The sequence below is a fragment of the Vespula vulgaris genome, chromosome 24 (assembly GCF_905475345.1).
Source record: "Vespula vulgaris chromosome 24, iyVesVulg1.1, whole genome shotgun sequence".
Classification (NCBI taxonomy): domain Eukaryota; kingdom Metazoa; phylum Arthropoda; class Insecta; order Hymenoptera; family Vespidae; genus Vespula; species Vespula vulgaris.
In genome coordinates, this window is record NC_066609.1 from 1,854,195 (window position 1) to 1,880,565 (window position 26,371).

The window sequence follows — 26,371 nt, forward strand, 5'->3', positions numbered from 1 at the left end:
AGATAATTATTATACCTATATTATAAAGAAATTCAAAATGTCAAATACACGCTTTGTCGAAATAGGACAAACAATTCAAACTTTCAGTTTAATGATCCTATTGTATATGTGTGTATATATGTGTACATATATATATATATATATATATATATATATATATATATATATGTATTATAAATCTATTAACAATATATGAAACGATTGAGAAATAATAATTTAAGTTAGAAGTTATAGAAAAAGCACGAGATCTTTTAAATATGCGCATCGAGTTATGCTCGATCATTATATTGTTTTTATTTGTCAGTGAAGCGAAAAATAGCTTTAGCAGGCGCGCCCAGAAACATTACGTACATTCAACTTCCGGCTGTGTACAGAACATAGTGCTCGCACACTGAGCATTTACGCTTGCATAGCAGACCCACTTCCTTGACGAACAAAGATCTTTTCAAACTTGTCCTAAACTGTAACGTTGTACGTATCAAATAACTTTTTTCCCATAAATATTACGTTTAATGTAAATTTTTCAAAATCATGCACCTCATACCATTATCCATTATTTATTGAATTATTCCATTAAACACAATTATCTCAAATAAAATTCTCAAATAAACTCTACCTTTTATTTTGATACATTTTTTTCTTTCCTAACGGTACAATACATTTACTATCATTTATAATAATGTTGATAATAATGTTTCTAATGTATGTACGTTTATAATAACATTAATTAAAAATATTTTCAAAAAGATCAATAAGTTATGCGGACAGTTGAGCGCTGAAAAAAAAAAGGAAAAATCATAAATATAATCGATTATTTCCTAAGATATATCAAAATATAAGGAAGACAAATGATGGTTAGAGAGTAAAATCGTATTATGTAGGAAATAGTTCCAATCTATACGTACCGAGCAGGTGGTAGGAAAGTGAGCGCGATACCCGCGGTTCAAATTTTAAACAGAAGATCGACGCGGCGCTTGCCATCTGGGCTCTATGGTGTGTAAAACGCATACGGTGTATGTGTGTTGACGGTACAAAAGATATCCTATAAGAATTTCGATGCACTTTAAGATTTTTCAGGAAGTTTTTCAAAGAAATTAAAAAAAAACAAAGAATGCATATATATTGTATATATTGAACGCAGGTATATATGCATGATGCCAATTCAAACGGCATTAAATTATGCATACACATTTTTCGATACGTTCTAATTAATGAAGTATTGAAAAGATAATATTGTCTTGCTTCTGTTTAACTACAATAAAGGAAATAATTTGATTTGTGCTTGAAAACAAATCAGAAGAAAAGTAATTACATCTAATGTACAAAGAGTTTTTCTATTTTCGAGTAATCGTGTAGCTATGTATGCATTAACAAGAGATATTAAATAACTATTAGCATTAGTATATGCACCATATATACGGTGTCATGTACTAACAAACAAATTATAGGAATAATGATATACCTAGGAAAAGTGATATAAAGATAAACTAAATATAAATAGCTCACTTCTTATCCCTTTACAGAACGAACTCTAATACATAACGATTAAAATCAATTTTAAGTGGGAAAGATGATCATTCTTAAAAATAAAATATCCGTCTTACATATTTTAGAAAAATATATTCTACTTCAAATAAGAAGAAAATCTTGGATAGTACGAAGAATGCTTTTCGAAGGAAAAGAAAATAATATTGCGTAGATAAATGCTAAGACCAGTACAATTTCGAGGCAACATAGTAAGGAGGGTTTGTTGACGAGTCCTTAACACAACGAAAAAGCAGGTATAGAGGAGGGACCAAAAACCGTTTGAAACTTAGTGGCGGATATGACGAGAGAATGAGATTGAGAAAGAAAGAAAGGAAGAAAGAAAAAAAGAAAAAAAGAAAAAGAAAAAAGAAAAGAAAAGAAAAGAAAAGAAAAAGAAAAAGAAAAAGAAATGAAAAGAAAAGAAAAAGAAAAGAAAATAAAAGAAGAGAAGAGAAGAGAAAAGAGATAAACTGCATTTTGGTGGTACATGGTCCGGAAGAGGAGAGGTAGAAGAGAAGAGAAGAGAACAGAACAGATGGAAAAAAACCAAGGGATAGGTAAGATCTGAACGTTTCTTGGAAAAACGAATGGTCTCGTTCTCTGAAAGCTCTCTCTTTTTCTCTTTCTCTCTCTCTCTCTCTCTCTCTCTCTTTGGAAGCTCTCTCTTTATCTCTCTCTCTCTCTCTCTCTTTCACGGTCTCATGGTCGATGAAAATCCTTACGGACGGACGATGTCGAACAAAGAAAAATGTTCTCCTTGGGGTGACGGTCTACACATATAGGCCGCCGGCTGGGGCAAGCTGCAAACGTTTTACTACGACGCGATCGGCAGTGTCCTGCTGGCCTGTACCTACAAGACTTAACGTAGGTAGAAAAGTTAGGTGGTATACGAATAGGAGAGACCTTCAAAATATCCAGCGAAGAGAAAAGATCAGGCGCGCGGGCAAATAACCCACAGTGAAAAAATCTTCTTCTATTAAAAAGATATGTATGTAGCCATGCATACATACATGCATGCGAGTGAGCTAGCGAGCAACGCAACCGACACACGCCCGTTCGTCCCTGACACTCGTCGTTATTCCGAATCCGAAGTTCCACGTTAAGGGTGAGATATTACACAGGGAGCAAGGTCAACCCCTCGCGAGAATGGAAAAGAAGAGGACGCGAGTACAATCTGGAAAAGAAATTCAGGGGCAACTGTTAGCTTCGGTAAACGGCTGGTGTTGTGGAGAGAGAAAGAGTGAGAAAGGGATGAAGGGAGAGGTAAGGAGAGGGAAGCAAATGGTGGAAAAGGAGAGATCAAAGGGGATAAAAGGGAAAGAGCGAGATGGACAATGAAAAGTAGAGACAGGAAAGGAACAGTGGAAATAAGGAACGATGAGAAGACTCTGCCTGTGCACACATATACTTGTAAATGTTGTATGTGTGCATGTGTGGTTAGGTCTCTCTTTCTCTCTCTTTTTCTCTATGTCGACATATATGTAGGTACATATACACAAGTATATATAAGCGCGTGCCCGCGCAACCGACAGCAGATGCGCTCAGAGTGCAGCTGTCCTCCTACAAGTGGTTCTCAATCATCCCTTTTCTTCATTTTCTTCCCCCCCGATCGAGCTGAGGTACGCGCGCGCGTCCGCTCTCGCTCGCGGGCACGCTTCCGCGTGTGACAAAGGAAAACGCAGTAGTACACATTCTGCTGCCCCGATAAACTCCTGTGTGAGCGCTGCCCTTGCTCTTTTTCTCCTATCGGATTTCTCTTTGTTCCGACTCTTACACACGTATGTATATACGTATACATATGTACGTGCGTATTATACATATCTATCTATATACGCATAGTACATATTATATATATATATATATATATATATATATATGCTATGCGTAGAAGCCTCGAGATGTAACGAATCACAATTCACACGTTGTTATGATTTTTAACGATTTTTCCTTTTCCATCTATGAAAATAAAAGTATCAAAATTTAACGTAAAATGTTCTAATATAATCCACGCTTTCAAAGTCATTCTTCTCATTATATATTCCTATGAAATTTCTAAATCAATCGTTAACGTTCTCAATAATATTATTTATGCATCAATATATGATCTGATAATTATGAAAATGATCTAAGTCGTTTCAGATAATATATTTTGTCACGTACACGTGCTGTATTTTTTAAATATTTTAAGATTACATAAAAGAGAATTTTTTTTCAAAAATTAAATATATGTACTTACTTTTTCTAGGCTTTTTATTTAAGAAATGAATAATTTTTAAATAATGCACAAACCCATATGTCATTCTGATATATCAGAATATCAAAAAAATTATAAAAATATATTAGATCACTTTCATAATCGTCGATTCATACATATATGCATAGTTCCGAGTGAAAACATGCTATCAATTGCATCATATACTGTAAGAGCTTGTGAATAACAAGGGGGACGACGAGAAGAGTAACCATCGATTAAATTATAACATCGTTTAAAATAAATCAGCTAACTATTCGCGTAATTAAATCGATCATGGAAATATCATTTTTAACATAATAATGATAAGTAAATAGAATTTGTTTGGTGTTAATGAAATAACACATGATCGAGCCAATATTTTACTTTGTTATAGAAGTGTGCGGTCTCGAAGAGATCGTATCTTTGTAATTAATCTTTCATGATTAGGATTTACCTTAATCGATCGTAAAGAATCATCTATAGTAAAACGTATCCGTTTATAAGTGTATAATATCTTTCGTGAATGAATTTATGTTGATTCCTCTTTAATCAACGATTCGATAATGCTACGATAAACCGTTGCAACCTGCTATGCTGGGATTGCTCGTTGAAGTCGAGAGAGCACGTGGTCGTCCTGAGTTCCAGCTGTCCCAGGTGAAGGAAAGAAACGACCGGATGAATAGTCCTTGAAAGCAACCGTGTTGTTATCTGCAAACGAGAACATAGTTTATTGTATATATACATACACACACAGATATATATATATTTTTGCATTATATATTTTTACATACCATTTTTCTATATACTATGATTTTTCTACTTAACACTTATTAATAAATAACATGCACAATTATTGCAAATCAATTTCGTCTTGGAAGTATTTAGAAATTTTGTAATTAGTCAAATCATAAATGTATTTACAACATGCATACATATATATCTGAAAAGAAATAATCTGTAAAAAAGAAGATTTGTTAAATGATACGATGCAAATAATCAATTGGAATCAATTGGAAAACAGAAAAAAAAACGGACAGTTTAACAAGAAAGGAATTTTTAATAGCGCGGTATTGTAAGTTTAAAATCGTAATAAATCAGATTGGGAGAGATGGTTATTTTTTTTTTGGAACATCTTCATCGTCAGTTACACGGTGAAGAAGGATGTAAAAGACCGACCAAACAACTAAACGAACGAACGAACAAACGTACAAAAATGGTGTATAGTTGAGTCTTGAAAGGTGCGTAGCTGAAAATCCAGGACAGCTGATACAATTTTGGCGGGCTCCTCGACGGCAGATCGGTACACGACAAAGGAGTATCGGCTAAGGAGAGGAAAAAGAGAGGGGTGGTGCGTAAACCAAAAGGAAAGCAAGTGATGAAGTAAGAGGGGATCGAGAGGAAGAAAAAAGACAGAAAGATAGAGAGAGAAAGAAAGAGAGAAAGGGACACCGGATGGATAGACGAAGAAATTCAACAGAAAGAGAAAGAGAAAGAGAGAGAGAGAGAGAAGGCGAGAAAAAGGGACGAAATGGTGGAAAGGGGGAGGATTTGAAGCTGTGTGTATGTGTGTGCTGCTGATCCTGCTGTTGCTGTTGCTGCTGCTGCTGCTGCTCCTGCTTCGTCGTCGCTCTGTTAAATAAGAATAAGCTCCCCACCATCGAGAAGCCTGCGGGTACCTATATAGCCAGGGGCTTTCATGTACTCACGGCAGCCAAAAGGAATAAAGAGGCGGAACACCTGGCCACGAGCAGCAGTTTGCTCGAGAACGTCCTACGCGAAGCGTCGTTTACATTCACGCTTCTTCTTCTTCTTCGTCATAATCATCATCGTCATCGTCATCGTCATTATCATCATCTTTAAATCAGGATTTCTCTCGCAGTTTATCTCTTTTCTGGCAAGAGTTATCAGAGAATCAAAGAATACGTGCTGTTGTCGCGCCGCTGCTACCGCCGTCGTTACTTCGTCTACTACGTTTTCTTCTTGAAGGCATCATTGTTCTGAAAGGAGTACCGGCTAAATTAGTAGTGTTTGTGCGTTATATTATTGTGAAGAAAAAGAAACGAGAAAAGATCTCCGACAAAGGACAACAGTTGAATAAATATCTTCTCACGTCTCTCTCTTTCTCTCTCTCTCTCTCTCTCTCACACTCACTCACACATACATACACATAAATGAGAGAAAAAACCACGAGGAGGAAGAAGAAGAGGAGGAGGTAAACGTGTTGGTCCACGAGGGAATTTCTCCAAGAGGATCGGGTTACTCGAAAAGTTCGATAATTTTTTATCGAGATTCGGTTGGTGTATGTATATGTACATGATTTGTTATTTCTATATCAACGCGAGATAATATTCTTATAAAATAATAATCGTAATATAACTTTATATCCGCGATTGGAAATGGATTCGAGATATCGTTAATTATTACTATTTCATGCTCGTCTACTCGTCGAATTTTAGGAACGTGTCGTGATCATCTCTCTAAACTATTCGTGTTGCGAGATGTGCGCGCGTGGCTCCGTGTTCCTCTCCCTCTCCTCATACATCGCTTTCTCTTTCTCTCTCTTTCTCTTTCTTTTTTTTCTTTCACTCACTCACTCACTCACTCACTTGCTTACTCACTCACTCATTTACTCTCTTCCTATCTTTCTTTTTCGTCAGTGGTCATGTCGGCGTCATCGTCGTCACCGTACCGTCATCGACGTCGTCGGCGTCGTCTTACACAACGCGCGCGTCGTTCGAACATTATTGATAACCGGGACCCTTCTTTTTTCACGTGTACTCAAAAACAAAATACAATAGATCCAATTATAATAAAAATATAACGATAGATCATAAGTATAAAGGTAACTTTTTAAAGTAAACTTTTTTTAAAGTAAACTTTTTAAAAGGATTTCATTTAAAAATAACTATTATTTTTCTAAAAAAAAGTATTTTTCTAAAAATAAAACAAAATGAAAGAAAAATGGATTAATTTCAAATCGAAGTAGTTTCGAGAAATTAACACGTGGATCCATCCATTCGAGAAAAATAATATTCATTTATCAAAAGACAAATAATAATCAATTCTCATAATTCGACGTATTACATACATACATACATTCATACATACATACATACATACATACATACATACATACATACATACATACATACATACATACATACATACTTATATACATATATACATTGAACATATATACAACGAAAGGGCTCTTCGATTTGGAGACTAACCGCCAAGGCCAAATCGTAGGGTCTCGTCCCGCGCGCGCACAAGCATACATACACACAAACACACACGCACATGCATGCATGCATACACATACAGTACCCATATATCCAGGAAACATTTTGGTGGGGCGCTCGATGCACATTTTCTGTCGGCGAGAACGCGCGACCTACAAAATTGGGGGCTCTGTCGGTGTTGTCGAGGACTCTAGCAGAGCTTACAAGAGCCCTGGCAAATTGTTTTGTAGATCTCTTCATGGATACCACAAAAATTCGAAGAATACCGTGTATATTCTTTTTTAGCTAAAGTCTTACAAGTTCTTCCTGAAAATTAAATTCCTAAGTTAGTTTCGTTTGACATTTGATAATTTGTCGTGTTAAAAAGAACATTGATTAATTTCGAACAACAAATAACATTCAATGAAATTAGTGATCACTTCGGTTCTTTTTTTTAATGATTTTTTTTTTTCCCCCCTTAAAACGCGTTGAAACAGCGAAACAAAGAATACATGAAAATCCTACGAACTTTCGTCTACGTGGTAGGGTGTATCTATCGTTCCTTTGTTCAGCTTAGGATGAAAGCAGACGCGTTTTATACTGTCCGAAATTTGAGTCGATTCGTAACCCCACTCTTGAACGTGGCCAACCGGTACCATTCCTTGACCATGGATTGCAAATCAAAACTAAATGGTTCGTCGTGTCGTAGGCTGCCACAACAAAAGTATTACGTTATTTTGGGTCCTGCTTTGATGAAGGAAATCGAACACTACGGAAGGATAATAAAAAAATATATATATGTATATATATGTATATATGAAATTTGCATCGAAGATAGGTCGAGATTTGTGTCAATGTTTCATTCATTTATTATATAATATTGCACTTGTCCCGGCCTATCGGAATGCACTTTGTAACATCTCATATATGTCTTTCATCTCGAAGATCAACGGAAGAAGAAAATGACGAAGCAACGATATTGATGATAAACATGCGAAGAATTGAAGAAGTTAAAGAAAATAAAATAACGACCGCGGCGTTCTTGTTCCTTGCACAGGCGGAGGATGAAGAAAAAAATTGATGGAGAGAAATTTCTGACGAGATTTTTGGCAGGCTGGGATGTGGGCATCATTTGTACATGGATTTTACTTCAAATTGCACTCGTCCCGGCCTGCTGAATTTCTTCGATATATCGTCCCATTCAATTTTAATCGAATTTTGCTTGTTGTATGGCATTATTTTTTACGCACCAATTGTCGTCCAATAAATATGTATCCATCGAATATATATATATATATATATATATATATATATATATATATATATATATATATATATATATCTGTTATCATCCTTACAAACGAACAATCTTTCGTTCTATCTTCATTCTCTTCATTTCTATCTTCATTGCTCATGTTGTTCATTATTGGATTTTATCGTGTATCAAATAAACGGATGATAATTACATTTACAACAAAAAAATGGTCTATTCGTTTTGCATTTTACCTTTCCATTCCGTCATCTTCCGGAAAGTTTATTCCCATCTGCAATAAATACGTAAGTATTTATAAAAAAGGTATTACACTCAAGGAGTAAGAAGAGATAATTAGTATGAACGAGATTACAGGCAGAGAATATCGTTGTATGCATTCAATTGACACAATGTGTTTGGTGTGATATCGTATATGAGATCCCTAAAGGGGAAATGCTTGCTGCACATTCATCCTCGAGTGACCTTGACCTTAATAGGAAAAGAACATATACGCGAGGAAATTTGAACATAACCTCCTCGATACTTCGAAAATAACGTTTATCTTTCGTGAACGATTCATCGTATAAATGTCACTAACTCAAAAAAGAGGAACACAAAAGATACATGGTAATATATAATGACAAGAAGCGAGGTAAAGAGCGTGCATACATAGGTGAAAGAGTTACAAGAAGGGGGTTGCTGAATCGAAGCGAAAGGGTTAAAACTCAACATACAACGATGCTTCTGCTCGCGTTATTACGATCACACGAATTCGAAAAAAAGGCGTACATCTCTTTGTGTCCTCTCTCTCTTTTTCTATCTCACACACGTAACCGTTCCACGAAACGGTTGCAGTAGTGAAAAAGAGAAGGATAGAGGTAGGTAGGTACGTACACGGGGAGAAAGAAAGAAAGAAAGAAGGTAAAGGAGGATGAGGATGATGCGAGAAAGGAAGGAAGAAGGTAAAGAAGGGAACGGGCAAAAAAGATGAAAGAAAAGGATTCTTCTCGCCGCGAACCTCGAATTCACATGATCGCTCTTCTCGTACCTCCTAAGATTCGGGTTTCCTGCGCGGCCGTGCATGCCTTAGGCGTGAAAAAGAAATGCTTTTGATATAGTATATACGTACATATATATATATGTATGTGTATATACATCTCTTTCTCTATATGAATATATATATATATATATATGCATAATGCACGTATACACGCGTATTTTGATATATCTATACATACATCATCCTCCTTTGTCTACCACTCACTGACCGATCCCTCTTGATCGTGCCCGTCCGTTGTCTCCCTTTCTCTCTCTTTTTCTTTCCTTCTCTCTCTTTCTCTCTTTCGTTTTCTTGGGGTCCTTTCCATGCATACTCCTCTCGTACCTTCTTTCTTTCTTTCTTTCTTCTTTTCTTTTTTTCTTTCTTTTTCCTTGATATACGCAGTACCTACGCCTAGATCCGGCCATTTTAATTCGTCTCATATGCAGAAAGAGCGAGAGAGAAAGAGAAGTACAAAGAAACGACGAAGAAAAACCTGATCAAAAGGAACTCTTCTCCTGTAAGAAGAAACGGGGGTTTACGTTACGTTCGATCGAATGAGGAAACACAATAAAAGTAGTGGGGTCCCCATAGAATCGCGAATCCTGTTTTTCATTCATATCCTACGGTGGAAGACGCGTGTAACGCGCTGCGCAAGCATCCCCTTTAAAGAGTCCCACGGTTTGAAATAAAACACCTGGCTTCTTACGTGAGTAACGCGCCTCGTCGTCTCTACGTATGTACATCCGCTTACGCGCTTACACATACACAGAACTTTACTCGGTAACACACACTTACGTTCTCACGGCATAGAACCCATGCATTTTCTCTCTTTTTCTCTCTCTCTCATTCTTGATCGCTGCGTACTTCTTTTTCCCGCTATGCGCCATCCCAGAACTGGGGTGTACGTGTGGTGTTTTAGCTTCCTTATAAACTTTATTCAATTCTTTCCAATAGAGCAAAGGGTTCACCATGCATACGGAATATATATCATTCATATGCAAAATAAAAAAAAAAAAAATAAAGAAAAAGAATTCGAAAAAATGAATCTCTCTATCTCGCGACCTACCAGCTGTCGCGATGTCTCTCTAGGGGTGGTGCAAAAAGATCTTGGGATTAAAGATGATACGACCTGAAAGCAAAACATGTTTCTTAACGGTAGTTTCTCTCATAACGATAACTTTGAGAACTCATTATCACTTCTTCTATCTTACCTAACTTTCTCCAAATTTTCATCTAATGTTTATCATTACGAAAGAATAACTCTTTCGAATAACATCATTGATAGTTATGATAGTTTTAAAATGATGACGAATGTTGATATTAATCAAGTTACAAAGATATATTTAATGTTTGTTTTAATTAATAATAGAACTTTTTTTCTCTAATACGTAACACAATATTTGAGTACACTCACAATAATGGCCACCGCGTGCAGCGCACCATGAGAGGTATGATGAAGTATTTAAAATCCGTTATAGTTTAAAATGTATGTGTGTATGTATGTATGTATACATATATATATATATTATGCATATCAATAAAATATACAATAATTTTTTTTTTATCTATCTGTGTTAATGCGGAGATATTAATATTGTCATTTTTGAATAATTCACTTAAACATTATTTTAAATTCTATTTTCGAAATTAGTTCTTCTCAGAATATCGCGATTTAATCTCAACTGCTTTTATTTAATGAAGCGTAACGCGTTTGATTTGATACATGTAGGTACCATATTGTAAAGCGCGCTTATTTAAATTACAAGTAGAGTGCAGCACATGTAATACCTTTTTTTCATATCTTTCGAAAAAGTATATTACGTACATAAATGAAATTTTGTATTGGTTTATTTCTTATATATATTTTATATAGTAATACATAATTGCATCGTTTATATGTTTAAAATTTTTAATTTAATATTTTATATATATACACACATACACACACACACACATATATAATGTGTATATACATATATATATGATGTATACTGTTTTAATAGAAAAGATTAAAAGTATGAACAACTACATGTGTTATATATTTGCAAAATTGATTTATAATAATTGAGCGACTATAATTAATGAAATAAATTACATATTCGCATAATAATAAATTGATTATTCGTAGAAATTCTAATATCATTAAGCCTGTATATAGGCAACCAAATAACTGAGGATGTATAAATGGTAATGCTATTGTGATAGTGTGATTACCAATTGAGGTTGTGAGCGAATTTAGTTCATAACGTGTTAAGATTCTAACCTTTTTATATTCGAAAAAGTTCATTCGTGTGCTTAAATTTTCGAAATAGAAATAACGTAATGAATGTTTTGACGAATACGTCATGCCGGTATGTGGTTAAGTGTTTTGAAAAAACATGTGAATGTGTCCAAATAGATGTTATGTATTTAATTTTGCTTAATCTATTTTTGAGAGATTTTTAACATTCATTATACTTAATGGAACTCATGATTTAATACTTATTCATTTTTTTCAAAGAAAAAACTTTAATTATCATCAATTTTTCTATCATTATTGTAAATAATGTTTTATTTTATTATGTTAAAAAAGTTAATTATTACACTTTATAGGGTGGCCAACAAAATTATAAGAAGATTACAGTCCTCATCTTCTACAGCATCTTCTACAGTTGACATAAAAATACCAGATAGAATAGAACGTGGACCAACAGATATCTTAAGAGTGTGTAGAAATAATAATATTTTTCTATCTTTTCCTAATTTTAATAAAATGTAAAAAATATTTAATATATACTATAGGCTTTAGAAAGAACTATCTCTAGGGATCCTTTTACTCCACATTATAAATATTATGACGATCCATATCTAATACCTACATCTAAACAAACTCAACGACAATATGCATTATCATTTGAATCTGGTAGAAAAACAGGAATATGGGTTCATCAAGAACATGCTGAATTATTTAGACAGAATATTGCTGATCCTGTTATACAGGTAAATATGATTTTAAATGTTATTAAAATTATATTTAGATTTTTATACATTTATAAAATTAGATTTATATTACATTATATATAAAATGTTCACAGGAATTTATGCCACCTGCCACATATACAAAAAAAGAGCAAGTTTCAGAAGAAATATTATTAAGTACAATATCAGAAGGTAAAACGCTTGAAGCGTTAGAAATATATAAATTATTGGAAGAAAATGTGTCGATAAAAGCTAAGCAATTTCTTTTAGAATTGTTATGCTTTTCTAATAGTTCAAATCTTAAGCAATTTACCTTTCAAGAAGAATCCTGGTATATGTTTATTGATCAAGAAAAGAAGAAACATACTTGGAAGTATGTATTATGAGAGCATTCAATATTTTCTTATTGACAATTTCTATCAGACAATTAAGTCTGAAAGAGTTACTACATTATTATTAATTGTTAGTTTTAGACAGATAGCAGAAATTAAGGAACTATTTAATTTCTTGATATCGCAAGATGCTGAAACAGCTGCTGCTGCATACAATACTTTAATATGTGGCAAAGCTAAATATTTACAAGTATAATATTTTTTCATAATACATATATATAAAATACACTTCTCAAAACTACAGTTATTAATATCTATTATTTTTCACAGACACAGGAAGCTTGGTCCTTATTTTTGCAATGTAAAGAAAACAAAATACCATTAAATGTTAATGCATATAATGCAATAATAAGAATAATACCATATGTGAGAGAAGTTTTAAAAGAGCCTACCAGTGAGGTGTTTAAAATACTTAAAGACATGAGTGCAAATGGCATACATCCTAATTTAGCCACATTAAATTCCTCTTTGGAAATAATTTATACATTAAAATCATATAAAATAGCAGCAGAATTTACATATTCTTTATTGGAAGAATTTAAATTACTAAAAATAAAACCATCATTAACCACGTATTGCCATATACTCTTTTTGGAAAATCAAGATAGTAAGACAGTTTATTTTATATCTGTAGGAATTTACACAAAATTGTTTTTTTTTGGTTATTAATTAAATTTAATATTCATTAATTCTGTGTGTAGGTGAAACCTTAATCACAGTTTTAGAGGATATGTTAAATGTGTTAGAAAAGAATACCCTTGAACTCCGTGATACAAAAGATATTAATTTCTTCCCTACTGCAATGGAAATAGTTAGAAGAGAAAGTAACTTGGAATTAGGAGAAAAACTGCATGCACTTCTTCTAAAAGACGACAATTATAAATTTATTGCTAATGCTTATTCTGTAAGTTTTGAGAATTTTTAATTTGAAAGTATGTTTATTACATAATATTTGTTCTACTCTTTTCTAGGAGAATGTCTACTATAGACACTATGTTTTCTTAAAACTGGCAATGTTACCAATAGAAAAGTTTTTTGAATTTTATTATAAATTAAGTACACATATTTATATACCAGAAACGAGTATTATGGAAAACATTTTAATAACCTTACAATTGCAGTCAAAAGAAGTTGTTATAGAAAACTTACCAAAACTCTTGTCCCAAATAAAAATATTTACTATGTTAGATAATGAACATGTAACAAAAGTAGCTCTAGATATAGCTTGTCGTTGTGACATTGAAAGTGAATCTCCACTTCATAAAGTATTTGCATCATTTGCTTTGGATATCTGGCATTTTAAACAGGTTAATAATTTATTTATGATATTTTATATATTAAATCATTATTATATAATAATATTTATTACTTTCAGTCAAAATCCTCAAGTATTAGACAAGTTTTATGGAATGTTGTAATATTGAAAGATATAGCTTTGGTGCTCTTGCGTGCTAGTTGGTACAATGAAGCATCAGAGATAATATCTTTTATTATATCTCATGAAACACCTATGATGGGTGCATTAAATGTCACACAAATCAATGAATTGTTAGAAATTTGTATTTTACAAGGCTATGCATCAATTGCTCTTGTAAGATATACATATATCTAATTTTTATATATCATTAAATTATATATATATATATTTGAACTATATATAATTCCTTGATTTTTAGCTTTTAATCAAATATGCAATAAAATTTGATTTAGAAGAGACTGCTATAATGGCTAGAAGAGTATATAATGTTATTCCACTCACTGTGGCTGAGAAAGAGAAATTGATCAGTTTAGTGGGAAGTGATGTACTTCAATTGCAACTATCTGATCAGCACTAATTCCATAAATACATAATGAATACTAGTCTGTAACCTTTTTATTGTATTATACTGATCTATAAATCTATTGACTCTCGTAATTAGATATATCAGATGAATTCATTAAATATGCATATTCGTGTCTCATAATTTTATATTTATTAATAATAAAAATATATATTGTGTAATCTCTTTCAGTGACGAAATACTGGTGCTTACAAATAGTCGCACGTATATTAATCTATAAAATTTGTTCCATGAACAAACTGCATATATTTTAGCGAATGTTATTGATATAATTCAGTAGCTTTGTCCCCCTAAGGAATGTAAATCACATGCACGATCGACATGTACATCGTAATGTCCTTGTCCCTTGAGTTCGATCCCGAACGATTAATGAATTAGATTGTACGATGGTGGGAGGCTGTAATCCCTTGTCACTCAAATAGCTATTTCCTGCATCACACAGCATAACGTCATAACACTTTTATCTGCTTTAAAGACTAAGACAGTCATATCTGGTCTCATTCAACCAACTTAGAGAGAATCCATTTATTGCATTTGATATTTTTAAGAATTTAAGGAAATATATAAGAGAACAAGACTATGCGGCTTACATTAGAGTCTGTACGTGAGTTGATCATGAAAGATGAATCTGACGTGGTGATTAATAGTGTAGAAGAAGAACCAGGATCAGGAAGAGGAGATAATTATACATCAATGTTATACCGTGTTCGTGCAAAAGGCAAGAAACAATTGAAAAGTGGAGAATGGGATAATTGGGAACGTGCAATAATTTATAAAGTTTTGCCACAATCAAAAGAACGCAGGGAAGCTTTCAAAAGTGAACTGCTATTTCGTAATGAAGTAGCATTCTATACATACGTTTGGCCTGCTTTAAATCAGTTGCAGATAAATGGTAAAAAAGTTTTTAATGGCATTGCTAAAGTGTATGCTGCAAGAGCTGAAATAATAGCAATGGAAGATTTGAGGGAAAGAGGTTTTAAAATGGCAGATAGACGAAAAGGTCTCAAATTTGAACATTTAAAGCTTGTATTGAAGGCTCTGGCTGGTTTTCATGCACTTAGTCTTACATTAAGGGAAACAAGGTAAATCTATTCTATCTAATCTTTTGCAAAAGTACAAATATTGCTTTTCTTATTTTATTTAATTAATTATTTATCTCATTGCTTACAAAGACCGGAAGAATTCTTAAAATTATCAAGTCCAAATGATGGTAAAGGCATACAAGAAGTACTGTTTCGTATTGAAAATGAAGATTGGTATCGACAATATTACAAGACTGCAGCAAATAATGCCATAAGAATGGTATCCGATGGTCTTCCTGCATGTATGGAACACAGGAGAGAAGAAATTATGGAGAAGTTGAATGCTTTTCTAAATGACAGTGTCTTTTTTCGTACAATGAGCGAACTTGCAGCGGCACAGGGTCCACTCACTGTATTCTGCCATGGTGATTGTTGGATTAATAATATCCTTTTCCGAGATCAACAAGATTCAGAAACCGAAGTAAGTTTTCTACTAACAAATAAGAGAAACATATAAGATTATGCAATAGTAATAGAATATATCGAATCTATTTTCATTTGAATAATTAATTTAAATAGAGAAAGAAATAAAAAATAGAGCAATATTTATTTTGATGTATTTTTATTATATAAATTTATAAGGTTTTAGTTTAAAAAATCTATAATTATCATTAATTTCTACATTAAAGATCTCACTGAATCATTCAGGCTATAAAGTTTTGGAATCTAGAATGTAAAAGAATAAAAAAAGAGAGAAAAAAAAAGATACTATTATGCATGACAATAAACACATTTTAGAGTAAGTCTTAATTATTTCTCTGATCAAAGTGCAAATAATTTCTCTTGCTAAAAATATGTAATGCTTTATATATATGGTAAGTAAATATCAAATATTCTTAAATATTCTCTTTTGAACTTTCTAATATATATGATATCGACATTATTTCATATATTTATTATCATTGAAAATATTTAATATATTTTATGGATAAGATTCGGTATTCATGTTTTGTTGTTATTTTATATATACTATTTTCTTAATTATTTTTATGAATGTTTGTCTATAAATAAATTTATTTACACTAGTAAAATACTTTGCATCGGAATACACAAAAGGTACTCTTAATTGTAAGTAGATCAATTGTATGTATAAAATCGTTTATATTCCGTGTGTTATTAATTTAGAATTTATAAAAAAAAAAAAAAAAAAAAAAAAGAAAAAAAAAATTGTATCCTCTATAATATGTTTTAATTTCTTAATTTTGCAGGACATTTATTTAGTTGATTTTCAACTAAGTCGAGTTGGTTCACTTGCTCTTGATCTTGCAAATTTACTGTACTGCTGTACAAGTGGAGAAGTTAGGCAGACATACATGACACAACTGCTTCAACATTATCATTTTCACTTGATGTCATCGCTGCATATACTTAATCCAGAGCAACCACCAAAAAATGCTTCTATTATATGGGACTTGTGAGTAAAAAATTAAAGAATATGTTGAAAAAAAATGCAATATTTTAAAATACAATGTGAAAAAGTAATGTGTGATAATGAACAGACATAGACGTTACAGTCGTATTAAAACATATTTTCATTTCTGTATAGACTGAATAAAGAGATGCGAAGATGTGGACGATTTGGTGTTGGTTTAGCTTTGGATATTTTGCCAATTAGTACGTGTGCAAGCGATGAAGCTCCAGATTTATATGAAAGAGCAGAAGCTGGTAAAGAAGAACGCAATACACGAGCACCACCACGACCACCACCACCAGGAGCTGAATGTGCTCGATTGATGACTGATTTAGTTTTGGAATTAATACACAATCATGCTTTATAGACTGATCGTAAAAATACCAAGAAATGAAATACTTTATAGTATTATAATAAGTATTAAAAATGCTTACTATTATTTTTATGGCTTTATAGTTTACAATGATTGATTGTAATGTAGACACTAATGGATTATTTGTGTTGTATGTATTTATATATGCAAAATTTACAAGCGCTAAGGAATAATTTGATTGAAACAAGATATTTAATTAACAATATCTTTTTTCTTTTAAACACAAAACTTTTCAAAATAAAATTGATGTAATAGCAGCTTCTATTCATAGTTGGTCTACAAATTTTCAAAATAAATTCATAATTCACCGAAAAAGAAGATTAAGATACTTTTTTAGATCCTTTTTCAATATACTATTTGACTATGAATACAGGTACAAAAATCTATACAAATTTGGCAAATAATTAAAAAATAAAGATAAAAGAAAATATGAAAATAGAACGAAAATAAACTAAAGACTTGTCTGGTGTAATGAAGGTGATAGAATGTGTAATTATATAAGTGTAATTTATGTTTACTATCCTACAGAGTCATATTTGAAACAATCATAACAGCATAGAGAAAATGCTGTTATGACTTGTCGCTAAAATTTTTAAATAACTCACGATGGAGTTATGTCTGCTCAGGTGGAGTATGTTGTTGTTGTTCTTGAGCTAAACGTTGATGCGCTTGTTGCCGTGCTCTGAATTCAGCTGCTCTCAGTTGTTCTAAATGAAATTGTTGTCTTTCGGTAATAAGTTGTTGTCTTTGATATTCAAGTCCCTCACGTTCGCGTTCCATTGTTGTTTCTAATTCTTCAAAATGACGTAATTTAATTTCTAATTTTTTCATTTGAGTTTCAACCAATAATGCAACCAAAGATTTTATCTTGCGTTCCTCTACAGCTGCTAAATGCTTTGCTTTCACGGCAGCAGCAGCTAATGCCGCTGCTGCTGCAGATTGTAATTGGGCGTCCCTCACGACCTAATTTATTTATAAGGAAAATCATTAGTATTATTAGAGTAAATAATTCGATTACTCATTTAACTTTTATCCGTTCGTATTTATATTACGTAATATCTAACGTGACTTACCTTATCCTTCTTTTCTTTTGCCTCTATAGCTTCAGCATCAACAGAAGATTTAGTGTCGTCTTCGCTCTCTTTAGACTCGTCTTCTTTCTTCGTTATCTCTAACGGGGATTGCTCTACGTCCGATGTATCCTTCGATTTTTCTGGATCTTCTTTCTTTGTTTCTATAGAAGCTGGACCTGTTGAATGAGGAGAAGTAACTGCTGTTGCTTGAGCTCCAGCTGTTGATGGTGTTGTAGTATCATCAGGCGGTTCAGGTGGTCCCGTACCAGCAATGCCTGATTGTGCAAGTCCAGCAGCTGGATCAAATTTTCCTAATGATCAAAAATTATCTTTTCTATTATCGATCTCTTTCATAGAAAATTTTTGTAATAGAAATAAGTTATTTTATTTATAACGTAATTACCATCTGAATTAGCACTAGCTTGAACATTTCGTAAATGCTGATCTAATAACGCAGCTGGAACTTGATCTTTAATAGCAGCAAATTCTTCCATAGCAGCTTTTGCTGCACTAGCTGCCACTCTAGGATCTACGACTGAAGCCAAAAATGCAACTGTACTCATAACCGGATTTCCAGCCTTGGAGAAAGGTACCGGTTGATACGCTAGAGGTCCTAAACCTTCTGGACCACCTTCTTCAAGATACGGATCTTCTATGGGTAATCGTAAGAAATGTAATATGCATTCATCTTGCGTCCTTGAACCAACGTGTTCACAGACTTTATTCCAATCATCTTTATGAAGTTCCAGGCCTTCTAACAATAAAAGTGTTTCTTGCTCCGTCCAATCACGCGTTGCTCCAGCCGCTTGTTTGTTCTTTAACACTGCAGGTTTCCTAGAATACTGATCAATTTTTAAACCAAAGTTTGTCATAGCACTAGCCGAAATTTTTTCTTCGGCTCCGAGCGCTGCAGTAGATTTCTTCTCAAGATCAAGCAATGTTTTTGCTGCAGACGGTTGTGGTGTTTTTGGTGGATTTGGATTAACTGGTGCAAGTCCTGATGGAGTATCTGACAATACATGAAAATGAGATGTTGGCGGTGGACCCATAGGCGTAGGTCTGGATTCTGCATCTACTTGGTAATTAATAAGACCCCATTGCTCCAGAAAAGCGTGAACGCGCATAATCGCACAAACATCACCAGCTAAATTACGCCTATAACGATATCAAATTTTATTATATAGTATTCATTCTCCTTAGTAAATATTCTATATGAAATTATACCTGCAAGCTGTCGATGTGATATATTCCGTTGGATTTAATCGATATGTATCAATCATAAAATTTCTATATGCAAGATAAATTTCTGGTGTCTTAGATTTGTTTTTGCCATTGAAGAATTCTGATAATGCTCTTTTCTCGATGGTATGAATTGAATTATAATCAAACCAAGCAGAATAGCTAGGTACAACTATATGATGCGTCTGTTCCGTAACATTATCTTCTGGTTCGTCTCCTTTACCTCCTTCTCCTCTTTCTTTGCTTGTATCTCTTTCTTCTCTGTCTTGAGTGCCCTGAGAACTTCCTTTATCACCTACATTAATGGATTCATATTTTTAAATGGAAATTACAATGTATATCAAAGAACAAAATATATTACGTTAAAAATATTATTTTACGAACCCTCCATTGGTTCATCCAAATCTGCCATATTGCCAGATTTAAGAGGTTGTAGTTCATTATCTTGTTTTTTATTTCCAGTTGATGTTAAACTACTGCTTGTAGTTGCATTGCTGCTTTGGCCTGTAATTGGCGGATTAGCAGGAGCAGCAACAACCTCTACAATACGAGGTTCAGCTGGTGGATCTTCCATCCCTTGAGTAAGGTCTTCTTCTTCGTCCCCACCACCACGTGATTTTTTTGGAGTAGCTGCCGAAGAAGTTGATGAAGTGCTTTGTATATTTGAAGGAGCCCTGCTACTGAACATATTATATTTAAACATCATAGGGTGCTATATTTGAATTCTATCTTTTTCCACTTATAATAATACATATCAAAAACATTATATACAATACAAACCTTTTACGTTTTCCAAGTTTTGGTGGAGGACTAGGTGATCTTTTTCTTTTTGGCTTCTTTCCTGGTGGTGGGTGAGCAGGTTGTGCCATCAAATCTTCTACTAAAAGTCTATATTTATGAACTTTTTTTTGTCCACTATCATCTACCTCATAATCTTCTTCATTCATCCATTCATTGTATTGATCTAAATCAAGCGCCCACGTTGCCGATACCTTATATACTGATCTAAAATAGGTGTAAATTCTTGTAACTTAATTAACTAAGTAAAATTATAGGCGAAATTATAAACGCGCAATATATTAATTTTACCTTGTACTTGTAATATTAAGAGTTCCTTCAGGAAATTCCCAAGGAAGATCTAGAGTAGTCCAAGAGTCATAACTATCTGGGAAGTAGTACCAATGAAGAAGAACCGATCTTTCACGTCTCATACAAGGCCGTGCACATTCTTCTTCCATTGGATCTACTGGTGGAAAAATAATATGTGTAGCATCTGCTTCATTTTCAACAACTGTGCCTTGATGTCGTCTTACTGCTTCTTTTACTTTTGTAGCTGTTGATTTATCGACGTCAGTTCTTACAAAAACACTTGGTATAGTCAAACATCTATTCTGAGTTAAAGCACGCTCTGCTGCCATTAACATTTCTACTATACGATCCATACGAGATCCTGACTATACAGAGATAATTAAAAAATGTTATGTTATCCTATCAGATATAAAATATTCCTTATGTAAAACAAATAGAAATACCTTTCCAACTGGAAAGTCAAATCTCCGCCATCCTTGTTCTTGCTTAAATCGATAAGCAGTAGAAAGTATATGACACAAACCACCTCCAGGTTTAAAGTCTAAGAAACATTTCATCTAGAGAAAATAATTATTACCTTGTCTGTACAATGTATATATACATATATATATATGTATATTGTTATTTATATATATATATGTAATTTGTATTATAATAAGTAATAGATATACATACTGGAAGTCTTGTCATAGGTGGCTTAGTTACATTTTTTCCTAAGTTATCCTCTTGAAATTGAAGTAATTGTACCACTAGTGTTGCTAAGCTTTTGTTAGTAGGAGGATCTGTTTGTACATACTGCAAGAAATATTGATAAATACAACTATACAAAAATGACTGTAAGAACTTTACGATAGTTACTTCATTTATACGATATTATCACATAATGAAGTCATTCTATGCAATATTAAATATCGTATGACATGATATAATTATAACAATCTAAGATTTGATATTTAAATCGCACAAAATATAATTTGATCGTATGAAGTTATGCAAAGTGTAAGTTAACGCATGAGCATATGCACACTGAAACAATTAGAAAAATATAGCATTGGAACTTATAAATTTGAGATTTAAGATATAAAAATACAAGATAAAATATCCAAATACATGTTTAACTATAAATTATAAAAAAAAAATAAAAGAAAATTAATATCATTGTACGATATATACAGGATGTTTCCTAATGAACTCGACGCCGACTATACGTACATACCTTTTTGCAATTTTTCAGGAGCCATTGTTTAACCCCATCAAGTTGTGCAAGAATTTCCGCAGAATCAAAAAATTTGGCATTGGGTCCTCCATCCTTTTTTGGGCCTAACGCAAGCATTTTGTTATAAATTTTAGACCTACAAATTCTTCAAGAATACTACGAACAATAACGCCGCGTTACTTGCAAACATGACACGCCTCTGAAGTTGGTTGTATCTCTTGACTTCTCAATTACTCAGCACGCTTACAAATATAATTCTTGATGTTGAGAATTGAACGTTAAAATTATTATTTTCACTATGAAAATGTAACTGTGGTTATGAGAAATGCCAATATAATAATACGTTCGAATTATAACCTAAATAAAAATACAGATATGACATCGACGTGAAGGGCGATGATATTTCGGATGATTTGATTGGCTAACGCGATTGTTCAAATATGTCGGCCAATGCACTTCGATGGCGCAGGAAATTCGTAAGCAAGGTGATCAGCGAAGAAGCCGCTAACCTAAAATTGTTTGAAACATTATCTACATTTTTCTTTTCTTTTTTACATTGAAATATTAAGACCCGAATATTCTTTGAATTTGTAATATGAGCAAAACAATTTTCTACTTTTTAATGTTTCCTTTTATAAAACATAGAGCAATCATTATTATATTATAAAATATAATATTTTATATATGAAGTATGTATTGTAAACTAATATCGTTTCCGAGGAAAAATAATTTGAAATGTTTATATAATTTAATTATTTTTCAGGTAAGACGCAATTATGTCTGAAGGAAAAGAGGACTTTGATGTTAATCAAGTTTTTGAAAATCTATTATTTGCGGAAGAACAAGCACAAAAATCTGGTTACACAGATGGATATGAAAGTGGCCAAAACAAATTATTGAAAGGATATCATCTTGGATATCACAGAGCTAGTTTAGTAGCTGCTCAGTTAGGATATTATTGTGGTGTTATAGAGCAGTATTTACATAGCAATAAAAGTGCTAATGAGAAAGTTATATCATTGGCCAATGAAATTTTAGAAAATATTCATCATTTTCCTAAACATAACGACAATACTACGGATATTTTAAAAACTTTAGAAAATATTAAATTCAAGTATGTTAAATTTTGCTCCTTAGCAAAATTAAATCCTGTATATCCTGAAACTAACAAACTTGCATTTTAAATCTTAATTTTTATATATATACCTACTCTAATTGTAAAACATTATTTTACAAAATGATTCAATATATGGAACATTTTCATAAGGTTATAGATTTTTTAAATCTGTATGAGCAACTCATTGATTGCCATTTAGTTGACTTTATTAGCGAAAAATTATGGGACAAATGTTTACCAGAACTATTAAAATCAGAACTTGATAATGTTAAAACAATCAATGACATTTGGAAGGAAAATGAAACAGTTACTCAATTAAACGAATTTATAAAAATTACAAAGTTATTGTCTTTGCAAGCATGTCCAATGATTTTAGATTTCAAAGATATTCCAGAATTTTTGTTAAATCTAGATAATGACAAATGGAAATTTAATGAAATAAAAAATGAAGATACAGGATTCATGAGTAAAAAAAAACTTCATGAAGTGGAAATTCTTGGTCATGTTGTTGGTTATATAGCAAATTCAACCGGAAGTTTAGTAATAGATGCTGGTGCTGGAAAAGCTTATTTATCAACATACTTAGCAGAAAATTATCAATTACCTGTACTTGCGATCGACTCATCAAACTTATGTCATAAAGCAGCTGTTCATAGAGCAGAGAAAATGAAAAAAATTGGAAAACAAGTTTCATCTTTGGTATATTATAGAAATATTATAAATAGATTATTTTTATATTCTTGTAATCATTATTAGTGTATATTCATGTCTTTCTAGGTCAAATATGTAGTTACCAAAATTGATGATAATACAGACTACAGTACAATGGTGAACATACATTTTCCAAATTGGAATTTAAAAAGTAACTTGATTCTAACTGGATTACATACATGTGGATCTTTAGCTCATTCTCTTATGAAAGTTTTTCTGCAAAATGATGACTTTAAAGTAATTTGTGTTGTACCGTGTTGTTATCATTTAGTAAACGAATCATTTAGCAAAAGAATTAACTTTTCTAGAAATGCCAGAATGTTGGCACAACAATGTATAGAAAGAACAAAAGAAGCCAAATCATTATCACCATCATTATTCTACAGAGCATTATTACAAGTACTTTTACATTCTATGGGTAAAATTGTAAATTTAATTAATTAATTTACTAGTCCAATTTTATGTATAAGTAATGTTATTACTCACATTACTTACATTATAATAAATTGATGTTTTCAGGTTTATATAATGTAAGAATAGGACGTGGAGGACCATTGTGTGACTTTCCAACTTATGCAAAGTGGGCATTATTGAAAATTGGAGTAGATTCAAAAAAAGTAAGGAATAAAGAAGTGTTAATAATTTGCCATTACAACACATTTTTTCTATAGTATATTTATTAAGAAATATTTTTTTAGATACCATCAACTGAAATTTTAGAAGATTTGTACCAGTCTCATATACATTTCAAATTAAAATTGAATCTTTTCCAAATATTACGAATATACATAAGTCCTGTACTGGAGGCAGCAATTATATTAGATAGAATAATATATCTACAGAACAGTAAGCAGTGTTCAAAATCTGTTATTTTACGCTTGTTCAATCCTGTTTTATCACCAAGACAATATGCAATTGTTGCTATAAAATAAATTTCTTTCAAACATTATTTTTGTAAACAAATGGTGAACAATTGGTAGTTTGCAATATGTCAAAGAAATACTATATTTATATAAACAAGCAATGTTTTATCAAAAAATACATACTAGATATGTGAAATATAATATCTTACTTAGTTCTTTTGTATTTTATGAAAACAAGTTATGTATCATCTCCAACTGATTGTAGATAATCCATCACTGATGAATATCCTTCCTCTTGTACTACAGGAGCTAAAATTCCTGTTGGTCGTAAACCATTTCTTGTTCTACATATACTACAATTACACAAACCTCTGCAAGGAGGACAGGCCCAATTCTAAAATAAAAAAAAAATAGTTTTGTATACATATGAGTGTATATATTTATCCTATTTTACACAATAGAAAGTGTATCCAACTTACAGGATCTTGCAATGCTTCAACTGCACTTTCTCCATATCTTCCCTGTAAGCAAGGCCCACAAAATTGACCTCTTATACCAATACATTCTCCTGATCTACAAACTGTTTTTGTATCTAGAGTTTTTTGTCTACATTGATGGCAACATGTACCGTATGTTTTACAATATTGTTTTAGTGTACTTCGTTTTACTACATTATCTAACATTTCCTGTGTTATCTTATCGACGGATGGTATATTATTAGGATCATATGAAGATTTTGATATCTTGGAACCTCTTTTATTACCACTAGATTTGTCAAATAGATTATTATCATAATCCTCCTCCTCATCATCATCATCATCTTCTTCTTCCTCATCAACATCACATATTCCCATTTTCATTAGATCAATACTTCTTTGAAAAGGTTTTGCCCAAGGAAACAAAACTTTTATTTTTCTTTTGCTTCTTCTGCATTCATTAGTAGTTTCATTATTATCAGAATCATTTGATGTATCACTTACAGAATATCTAGCTTTACTTCTAGTATTATATTGCTTACGTATCGTTAATCGTGTTCTAATTTTTAAATTATTATCATTGCCTTTCTCATGATTTTGACTTATTTTTTGTTTTTTTCTAGGTGGCTCATTTTCAATATCCTCCTGTTTTTTATATGCTTCTTGTAAATTCTTTTCTTCAGCTTTTAGTTCATTTATATCTTTGAAAAACTCCGCAAACTTGAAGGAAAGAAATTAATTATTAAAAATGAATTGAATATGATTGAATATGAATGAATTGATAAAAAAGAAAAGACAATAATTGAAATTTATGTTTTAGTTAGGAATTAAACAACACTATAAAAAAAGGATATTTTTACTTACAATAGCATTTCTTTCAGCAATATTTTTTTGACGAAGAGTATTATAATCGTCGTCGCTCATTATTTCATATAAACTAAATATTTATAGAAAAATTTATTGTCGAATATACCTCTCTCTCACATATCTTCAAAGCAAATAGCACTTTTTAACTGTTTCTTGTTATTTGAATACATATCTACCAGTAAGAATACCAATAAAATATCACTAAATAATACTAGATATCCTAAGAACTTTTTGAAAGTGACCAACAAATTCAGCCAATAGCATGAACTTCATTTACAATTTAACGAATATTTTATTGTAATATGAGTAAATTAGTAATAGAGATGTGTTTAACATAATTTTCCGAATTGAAAAGAATTATTAAATATTTAGAAAATGTACATAATTT

At 32.2% G+C, this 26,371-nt stretch overlaps 6 protein-coding genes and 1 long non-coding RNA gene across 15 annotated transcripts; 4 read left to right on the plus strand and 3 right to left on the minus strand.

The window, feature by feature from the left end:
* Positions 1 to 628: 628 nt before the first annotated feature.
* Positions 629 to 10,694, minus strand: LOC127071926 (uncharacterized). The gene is made up of 11 exons (XR_007785273.1): positions 10,487 to 10,694; positions 10,342 to 10,404; positions 10,071 to 10,218; positions 9,472 to 9,790; positions 8,488 to 8,525; positions 7,511 to 7,691; positions 7,088 to 7,308; positions 4,970 to 5,757; positions 4,347 to 4,468; positions 906 to 1,042; positions 629 to 775 (listed from the first exon to the last, which is right to left on the minus strand). It is a non-coding gene; the product is annotated as an uncharacterized LOC127071926 (long non-coding RNA).
* Positions 10,695 to 11,296: 602 nt separating this feature from the next.
* LOC127072166 (protein PTCD3 homolog, mitochondrial) lies at positions 11,297 to 14,547 on the plus strand. Of its 3 annotated transcripts, none has more exons than XM_051012403.1 (10): positions 11,297 to 11,462; positions 11,868 to 11,979; positions 12,057 to 12,254; positions 12,350 to 12,606; positions 12,701 to 12,815; positions 12,896 to 13,232; positions 13,327 to 13,529; positions 13,597 to 13,932; positions 14,001 to 14,216; positions 14,302 to 14,547. In XM_051012403.1, the coding sequence occupies exons 1-10, from the start codon at positions 11,452 to 11,454 to the stop codon at positions 14,458 to 14,460; spliced, it is 1,944 nt and encodes a 647-aa protein (XP_050868360.1). In that variant the 5' UTR covers positions 11,297 to 11,451; the 3' UTR covers positions 14,461 to 14,547. The 3 variants fall into 3 exon arrangements, with proteins under 3 accessions (XP_050868360.1, XP_050868359.1, XP_050868361.1); XM_051012402.1 differs by lacking the exon at positions 11,297 to 11,462 and adding an exon at positions 11,474 to 11,626; XM_051012404.1 differs by lacking the exon at positions 11,297 to 11,462 and having other exon boundaries at positions 12,080 to 12,254.
* Positions 14,548 to 14,577: 30 nt separating this feature from the next.
* On the minus strand, positions 14,578 to 22,276 carry LOC127072160 (SWI/SNF complex subunit SMARCC2). 5 transcript variants are annotated; one of them, XM_051012390.1, is made up of 11 exons: positions 21,950 to 22,092; positions 21,409 to 21,528; positions 21,177 to 21,290; positions 20,734 to 21,098; positions 20,425 to 20,649; positions 20,029 to 20,324; positions 19,630 to 19,939; positions 18,809 to 19,560; positions 18,406 to 18,716; positions 17,938 to 18,295; positions 14,578 to 14,895 (listed from the first exon to the last, which is right to left on the minus strand). In XM_051012390.1, exons 1-10 carry the CDS (start codon positions 22,064 to 22,066, stop codon positions 17,945 to 17,947), a joined length of 2,961 nt encoding a protein of 986 aa, XP_050868347.1. In that variant the 5' UTR covers positions 22,067 to 22,092; the 3' UTR covers positions 14,578 to 14,895; positions 17,938 to 17,944. The 5 variants fall into 5 exon arrangements, with proteins under 5 accessions (XP_050868347.1, XP_050868348.1, XP_050868349.1 ...); XM_051012391.1 differs by lacking the exon at positions 14,578 to 14,895 and adding an exon at positions 22,130 to 22,276 and having other exon boundaries at positions 17,823 to 18,295; positions 21,950 to 22,053; XM_051012392.1 differs by lacking the exon at positions 14,578 to 14,895 and having other exon boundaries at positions 17,823 to 18,295; positions 20,029 to 20,321.
* LOC127072173 (uncharacterized) lies at positions 15,046 to 17,602 on the plus strand. Its single transcript, XM_051012413.1, has 4 exons — positions 15,046 to 15,548; positions 15,639 to 15,969; positions 16,757 to 16,962; positions 17,095 to 17,602. Exons 1-4 carry the CDS (start codon positions 15,046 to 15,048, stop codon positions 17,324 to 17,326), a joined length of 1,272 nt encoding a protein of 423 aa, XP_050868370.1. The 3' UTR covers positions 17,327 to 17,602.
* A 9-nt stretch (positions 22,277 to 22,285) lies between the features above and the next one.
* LOC127072184 (uncharacterized) lies at positions 22,286 to 23,133 on the plus strand. Of its 2 annotated transcripts, none has more exons than XM_051012428.1 (2): positions 22,286 to 22,434; positions 22,713 to 23,133. In XM_051012428.1, the coding sequence occupies exon 2, from the start codon at positions 22,726 to 22,728 to the stop codon at positions 23,131 to 23,133; it is 408 nt and encodes a 135-aa protein (XP_050868385.1). In that variant the 5' UTR covers positions 22,286 to 22,434; positions 22,713 to 22,725. The 2 variants fall into 2 exon arrangements, with proteins under 2 accessions (XP_050868385.1, XP_050868384.1); XM_051012427.1 differs by having other exon boundaries at positions 22,421 to 22,638.
* Positions 23,134 to 23,186: 53 nt separating this feature from the next.
* Positions 23,187 to 24,852, plus strand: LOC127072176 (probable methyltransferase-like protein 25). 2 transcript variants are annotated; one of them, XM_051012419.1, is made up of 5 exons: positions 23,187 to 23,765; positions 23,844 to 24,014; positions 24,086 to 24,176; positions 24,297 to 24,394; positions 24,476 to 24,852. In XM_051012419.1, the coding sequence occupies exons 1-5, from the start codon at positions 23,187 to 23,189 to the stop codon at positions 24,707 to 24,709; spliced, it is 1,173 nt and encodes a 390-aa protein (XP_050868376.1). In that variant the 3' UTR covers positions 24,710 to 24,852. The 2 variants fall into 2 exon arrangements, with proteins under 2 accessions (XP_050868376.1, XP_050868375.1); XM_051012418.1 differs by having other exon boundaries at positions 23,844 to 24,195.
* On the minus strand, positions 24,555 to 26,219 carry LOC127072179 (cell division cycle-associated protein 7-like). The gene is made up of 4 exons (XM_051012423.1): positions 25,981 to 26,219; positions 25,120 to 25,836; positions 24,850 to 25,034; positions 24,555 to 24,698 (listed from the first exon to the last, which is right to left on the minus strand). Exons 1-3 carry the CDS (start codon positions 26,038 to 26,040, stop codon positions 24,879 to 24,881), a joined length of 933 nt encoding a protein of 310 aa, XP_050868380.1. The 5' UTR covers positions 26,041 to 26,219; the 3' UTR covers positions 24,555 to 24,698; positions 24,850 to 24,878.
* Between the last annotated feature and the right edge of the window lie 152 nt (positions 26,220 to 26,371).